This window comes from Phaethon lepturus, unplaced genomic scaffold (assembly GCF_000687285.1).
Source record: "Phaethon lepturus isolate BGI_N335 unplaced genomic scaffold, ASM68728v1 scaffold39636, whole genome shotgun sequence".
Taxonomy (NCBI): domain Eukaryota; kingdom Metazoa; phylum Chordata; class Aves; order Phaethontiformes; family Phaethontidae; genus Phaethon; species Phaethon lepturus.
In genome coordinates, this window is record NW_010549105.1 from 1 (window position 1) to 7,579 (window position 7,579).

At 42.0% G+C, this 7,579-nt stretch overlaps 1 protein-coding gene across 1 annotated transcript in view; it reads right to left on the reverse strand.

The window, feature by feature from the left end:
* Positions 1-6,910: 6,910 nt before the first annotated feature.
* CHL1 (cell adhesion molecule L1-like) overlaps positions 6,911-7,579 on the reverse strand; it is a gene marked incomplete at its 5' end in the record, with an annotated part of 28,226 nt that continues 27,557 nt past the window's right edge. Inside the window, one exon of the mRNA XM_010290167.1 lies at positions 6,911-7,515. Coding sequence (XP_010288469.1) covers positions 7,299-7,515 — 217 coding nt within the window. The remainder of the gene's footprint in view (positions 7,516-7,579) is intronic.

Below are 7,579 nucleotides of genomic sequence, written 5' to 3' on the forward strand. Positions count from 1 at the left end.
CTTGCACGCAAAGCCGCGGAGCTCCAAAACAAGACCATTTTGTCAAAGCAAAAAAAAACAAACCACAAACAAACCCAAAACCCAAGCAAAACTTCCTGCTAAATGTATTCTGTCTTGGAGTGTTCCTGCCCTGATGTCCCAAGAAAACAGGGAGGACCATGCTGCACCCCCCAGGCTGGGCTGGATATGTAGCCTGGAGTATAAACTCTACCAGGCAATTTTTTTTTTTTTTTAATTTTTTTTTTGAAGTGCAGCGTGTTGCAGCCCTGCAGCCGGGCAGGACTGTCTCCGGCGCCTGCGGGGATGCTCCGCAAGAGGAGGCAGCGCAGCAGCAGTTGCCAGCTGAGTCCTGTGCGCCCAGGCAGTGGAGCAGGGGTTTGGGTTTGGTTTTTTTCCAGAAATACCCATCTCTCCAGGCAGTGATGGGGCAGGACAGCTCTTCTGTGCGGGTTTAGCCACATTGAATGGGGATGTGGCCTCAGCGAGGCCACCAGGGCCTCAAGCATGGCAAAAGCAACGTACAGGTCTTATTAAATAAGGCTGGTTAAATCTACAGAGCTTACGCGTTTCCAAGGAGGGAGGCTGCTGGTATTTCCCACTGAGTGACTGAGTGACTTCTCTGAACTTTAAACTTATTAAAAATGGTAAAAGTCCAAAAGCGACGACATTTCACTGTAATACTGAAGGACGGAATGAAATGTTTGAACGTTAGAAATAATGCTCTGCCCCCAAAATAGTACCAATAATGCCAACTTGGTATTAAAAGCAAAATATCAAATAAAGGTATATTAGTCCCAGACTTTCTCCTTAAACCTCTGCTCAGGGGTTTGTTGGCTGGGTGTCAGCAGAGGCTGTGGGATGTGGTAAGCTGGGATCTCCAGCCCATGCCCCCGACGGTGGCAGCAGCATCTTTATTCTCACTCCAGTGAAGCACATGATTGTAAGACTTTTTCCTCTCCGTTATGTTATTAAGAGTGTAAATATCATTATTCCAGAATATGAATAATAATAAAAAAAGCTTGGGATGCCTTTGATGTCTTCCTGAAAGGTGAACGCTAGTTAGCACAGTCCTACTTGTTTCTGCGTTCGCCCTGAATGTATTCAAGAGTTTTTGCAGGTGAAGAATTCATTAAAAAAGTCCTGTAACCTTCCTGCTAAAGTGAAGTAGCTAAAAACACGAGGAAAAAAAATATACAAGAGCATTTCCTTCACTGAGCAAAATACTCTTACAATAGCACAGAGAACATGTCAGGGTTGGAAGCCAGGGATTATTTCCCGTGTGAGCAATTTGTCTCACACTTGAGCACTGCCTAGATCTTTCAAATTTCTGTTAAATACAGAAAAAAAAAGGATCAGCTGCCATGGATTTGTCTGCTGACTTTTAACGAGCCCTCAGCGGTGGCAGTTCTGCTGTTTCAGGTGTCAGACGGGTGTACCTGTGTGCACTGCACGGGTCCTGCCTGGTTAAGCTTTCTCTGTGGACAGGCAGAGTAGAATTAGAGAAATCCTGTAATGCCGAATATCGGGGGGGCAAAAATGACAGGATGACCATTTTAATACTCAGCAACATAAGAACTAATGGTTTTTGGTCTTTAACTATTTTCCTTGACAAAGGACATTTGTTGTATTTCTATATAATGATTTCAGACTTTCAGCGTAAGTGGAGTTTTCCCTAACTAAGGGGTAAGACAAAAAGAATTACTGGGTTTCTAGGTGCCTGGATATTTATAAAATCATCATTATTCTGGTCATCTTTAAATTCAGAGGAGTAGAAATTCACCCTGTTGATCTTTATAGCTGTATTCTGCCACGCAAAACTGGCTCAGCTCCTTTCACCTCTGTTTTTGCCTGGTACCTTGAGCCTTTGTCTTCATCTTCATGTGAAGTGAATTTTAAGTGTACTTTAATACACTTAATATTAATATTAAAATACACTTAAGTGTATTTTAATACTGGATAATGTTATTTTTGTGGGTATTTCACATGCCACTGATATTAAAGCTCTGTGTGCTTGGGAGGTTATGTGATGTTAACCGACGCAATCGGAGTATATAAAGCATATTACAGACACTAACATCATATAGGACGATAATTTGATCTGGGAGATGATCATATCACGAAATAAATGAGGCATTTGACTTCGGGGTGTTTGTAGTTCAGGTTCATCCCTGCTTTGGTGTGGATCACATCCAGACGGTTGCTTGTCCGTGGTGTCTGACAGGCCCAGCAAAAGCCAAGGGCAGCTTTCAAAAAGAAATGGTATCGGGAGAAAAAAAACAAACCAAGCCAAAAGAAAGACTTGCTGATTACAGCTAAGGCTTTTGAAGATTACATCAAGTCAAACTTTTATTAGCAAAGTTGTATTTAATGTAAAATGAAAATATCTTTTAAAACCATACGTGCACATAGGCATGATACAAACAGCAACTACAGTACAACACCTTTCTCTAAACTTTAATAAATGCACACTAACATTTAGCTCAAAAAGTAACATTGTAATGGCGACACCACATTTGCTTTGATCTTTTCTCATGAAATTACAAAGTTTAAAGTAGTAATAATAAAAAACGAAGCAGACAGTGTGCTTTGGCTCAAACCCACCGACTGGTTCCTGCCTGAAAACTGAGCAAATCAGTGCAGATCACTTGAAACTTTTACATGAAAGATACGGAGCTGCAATGTAAACGTGTACCGGGAATCCAGCATGCTTTATATGCCTTATTTTGAAATACTAAACATTAACAGAGATGCAGCTGAGGGCTTGTTCCATCGTCAACAAAAGGAAATTCTCTTGCCATGAAGAATTTCCTTTTTTTATATCCGTTCTTACATGTACGTACAATAATATAGGTTTACCACTCATCTACAAAATAAAGACTAGAGAAAAATTTGATGAGATTTCCCTCCATGCAAAAGGATCAGCGAATTCTAACTTCAACTTATAAAACTGCATGTGGAATTACTGTTAAAAAAACATGTTTTCATATAGAAAGATTGTGCCAGTATTTGTTTTCATCTCAAAAAAAACATCAGCCTGAAAACTTTTATTAAAACCTCTCATGCATTATGTCTGACCCATTAAGTCAATGGGAGTCATTATCAGAAAAAGAGCTACTCATTAAAATTTGTGCAATAAGAACACAACAGAACAAGTATCATAAATCATTAACTGATACGCTAATTAAATACATTGAAAACTGGAGTTACAAAGCAGGGGCTTTTTAATTTCTTACACATACACACACACTTTGATCTAGAGGGGAAAGTAATTTTCTGATTCAGTTCCTAATTCTGCTCTTCCTAAGGACCCGGCCCCTGAAGGGCTTCGATACCGAGTCCTGAGCTGTGGTCCGGAGTCAAGCGCAAGCAAGGATTTCTTGAGACTGGGACTCCAAATTTCACCAGAGAATGAAGCTGGGGCCATTCCTATAAGTTCTTGATTGTGCAATTACGTTAACATATTATCATTTTTAAAATAAACCCTTAGGTCTGAGATTACTATCCCTACCGAATCGACGGTACGCCGCTCCCCGAATGCAAGCAGCGCACTGGCGCAGGAGCTGTCACACGGGGGGGTCCCCGTTAGTGAGGAGGAGCTGATTTTATCTGCCTAATCGTACGCACAGTCAAAACCCCACAACTTTCGGAGAACCATCCATCCCTCTCTTCTTCCAGAGGAGGCTGCTTAAACCCGCAAGGCAGGATTCCCGGGGCCAGGGAAACGCCTCCTCGTCGCCGGATGAAAACGCATCCCCGGCTGACCGAGATACCGAATCTGAAAGCGTCGTTTCCCCTCGCACACTTGCTCTGCCAGCAAAACGCCACGGCCGGTCGTGACCGAACGCAGCCGAACGAGCAGCCAGGGCCCTGCGCAATTACTAACTCCCCCCCAGCGCAGGCTGCACGCTCACACAGCCGCCACCCCGCCTGCTTCCTGCCCGCGGGCAGCCTGGGATCCCCTGCTAGGTATCAATTAATGGAATCACCGCAGATTTCCATCAAGTAATTTTAATAAATACTCCTGGACGGAGTGGGGGGGGAAAAAAAAAAGGTATTGGATTTAATGGACTATTTGAGAACTGCAGTACAGTTGGTGATACTTTCTATTCAGCCTACGTGGGCACACTTCTTCTCACCTGTAACAGGCTGCCCTAGAGAAAAATGCAGCCCATCTCCCAGAAATGACAAAAAAAAAAAAACCCTGCTCAGGAAAATGTGAGCCTGCTCTGTTAGTTTACTTTTGAAAGCAAATCTTTAAAAAAAATCAGCGTCCTGCACTTTCCAAGGTACACTGTATGAGTGGTACCCTTACAATACAAAATAAAACCCCAGTGGGGAAAAAAAAAGGAAAAGAAATGATTGGGAAAGAGAAAAAAAGCTCAGTTGAATGAGATTCCCTGGGAGTTTTAGCCATTTGTTTAGTATTCCTTGGGCATATTCCTCAGAAGTCAGTGCGCACTGTACAAATTCCATTGCACATCTTTTTGTCACTGTATGATTTTTAGGCCCTGAGGCATCATGAAACACCAACATTAAGATTTAAGGATGTGAATTAAAATTTTAATAGAAAAAGCACTCGTACCGGCACAGATGAGTAGCACATCACAGGCACGTCATAAACATCTCTTAGCAGCGACAGAGCACGTGACAGCACAGGGGATTTATATTCATTATTCGATAATTTGACCTCACCACTATGGCTTGAAATTTGTGTCTCTTTAACAGAGGCCTTTTCTGGGACAATGACTCGAGTCGACCCGCAGCCACCCAAAGTGCCAGCAAACGCACGGCTGTGTCTGCGGGTGGGTCGCGCCCAGCCCGACCCACGTGCTTTGGGGTGACCCAAAGCTCTGCCCCGGGCACTGACCCCGCGGCTGGGAGGGCTCCGCCGGGGCCGGGTACAGCCCTTCCCCAGCCCTCCCCACAGCGAGCCTGCCCTAATTTTGTCCCCTAATTTTGTCCCCATTTCAAAGACCCTTGATCATGCGCTAGTGCGGATGGTTCCTAAAGGAAATGCATTGAAAACGGCCCGAAACTTGCAACAAGGGTTGTCACGAGCCCGGTCAGTTCTCAGACTTATCTGGTTTGGGCTGCAGCAGACAAGAGTCAGCAGATAAAGACCCTGGTGGGAAATGTCTCTGTTGACAAAATGCCAATTTTCACATTTCTCCAGGTATACACTCCCTTCTTTTTAAAGTGAAGATTTAAAAAAAAAATAAAAAAGAAAATGGCTTTGGATATTTTCAGCATTTGGATTGAGTGAAATACAGAAAATAATACTTTATAAATAATAAAAAGTGAATGACTTGGGCAAGTCCTTCACACAACGCGGTCACTGAGACGGAGTGGGGTAATTCTTGACCCAGGGCAGATTTCCGTTCATCCTTTTATACTCATGTGCACGGCATCACTGGGGATCTTGGGCTGGCTCTGGGGTTTGCTTTTCCCAAATAGAGGCTAGATGAAAGGTCCTTATAAGCAAAAATAATTTGAAAAAGAGGAACAGATATGCAGAAGCAGCGAGCCCCCAAGGTCTCTTACAGCTTTCGGAAATCGATGAGCACAACTGAGAATTCGGTGCCCCGGGGAGCAGCCCGAGCGGATGGGGAGCTGCGCACCAGCCGTGCCCTTCCTACTGGTAACAACCCGCATTTCTGTGGGCAACTAACGGGCTTTAATTGCAGGCGTTACTGGAAACTCGTAACCATGAGAGTAATTCCTGCTTCCTCTCTTTCTTCCACCGAAGTAATGGAGGCCATGAAGGAGCCATTGGGGATATTTGCCTAATTACCATCACGATGCAAAATGGCTTTTAGGATCTATTCCTCCTGCAGTAACTATTTAAAAAATATTATAACTGAAGTGACAGTCGTTTGTAAGTGCAAGAAGAAATGAAGCCATATCGATACTCTACTCAAATAAGCATATTCAAAGATACAAGTGCTTTTACACAAATTTAGGATATTCCAATACAAAAAGACCAAAAAAATGTGCTGTACAGCTTTGCTGAGTTAGTGCTGGAGAGGCAAAGAGAAGCACCAGATTTAAACCAGCGTTCAGTAAATAAAATATAAAAGAAGCTATATCATCATATTTTCTCTTTACTTTCGCTTTTGTTTATTTAACAATGAATAACTTGAAAAGAAATGATCTGTTGAAAGTCAGGTAGGTGTATTTCATGTGATACTAGGAAGATGTAAGATTTATATGACTCGTATACACACAACTCCTCCTGAAAACTAGTTTTGCTGGCCCAAACTCATCTTGAGAAGCAATTCTATTCATTCCTACACAGCTATACAGACTCATGCTAGCAACATGTCTCATTTCAAAAGAAAACCAAGCCGTTTTACTTGTGACAATATTAATATCATATGTACAACGTCTCTGTGAAATGGATGCTAGTGCACAAATATACAAATATGAGACAGACAACAAGCATTTTGCTTAGAAATGCAGCTTGCAGAGACTTGAGAGAGCAAATTAAAATATTTTCTAATGGTGGTGGATGGGAACCCTGTTTTGCCTTGCCACAGGAAAGTTACTGCAGCTTAACTTACTTAAGGAAATAGTGCCAGCTACTGGGCAGAAGATTCATCCACAAGGCCAGAGATTTGTCTTTTAAGAGCAATTTTTCTGTGGATAAAGTTGCATCTCTAAGTATTGGTAATTGCAGTCAGCTGTAACCACTAAAATAATTTTAGAGTATTGTAAGCAAAGGAGTTTATTTCTTTATGAAAAATTATACAATATATAGAATATATTTCTCCAGTATTCTGAATTACCATTTTTCTCAGCAGGATGCATTGCGTCACTTTGCAGAGTAACCTGCTGGTTTTGTTTGATTTTCTTGTTGTGTTATAACCTCGTTGGGGTATAACCTCTACAATGCCGAGGTCACCACACATGAGGGAGTACTACAAATAAATGTATGTACAAAGTGACGACAGCCTTACAAGGAAAAAAAGTACTGTACAGAGAAACATATTCCACACCTAAGAAACACACGGAGTAGCAGGTAACTATACAGATGCGACACTGAGAACTTCTGTTTTGGTAAGACCGAGTAAGACATTTTGTACAGTAAAGAATTATTTGTTTTGTTTTAATTCGAAGAAAACACCTACAACCTAGGATGGAAAATCATCTTTTAGTGGCAGTGACTTATTTTTATATTATCTGGATGTCAGGTTTCTGACTGGCTCAATTGGCAACCTGCTTCCAATCACATGTGGTAACCGTGGAGTACTAATCAAGATAAATATCACAATTAAACATGAATCATTCTTGCTTATATTTTAGGCGTGGAGAGGAAAAGTTGCTGTAGAACTTCCAGTGCTTTCCACTGATCCTTTTTCCTTAGATCCAGAATAAGCTCCAATAAATGAACCATCTTCATTGAACATCCCATGCTCCCCTTCTCCATAATCTACCAGACTATCAGCACTTTCGGTGGCTTTAATGTCCCCATTAATTGACTGGAGGCTGCCTTTCAGCGGCTTTTCATCGCTGTCACTACAAAACAAAGAAATGCCTTTCCAAAAATCTAGCTTTTAATTGCGAGCATGGAAACCGCTCT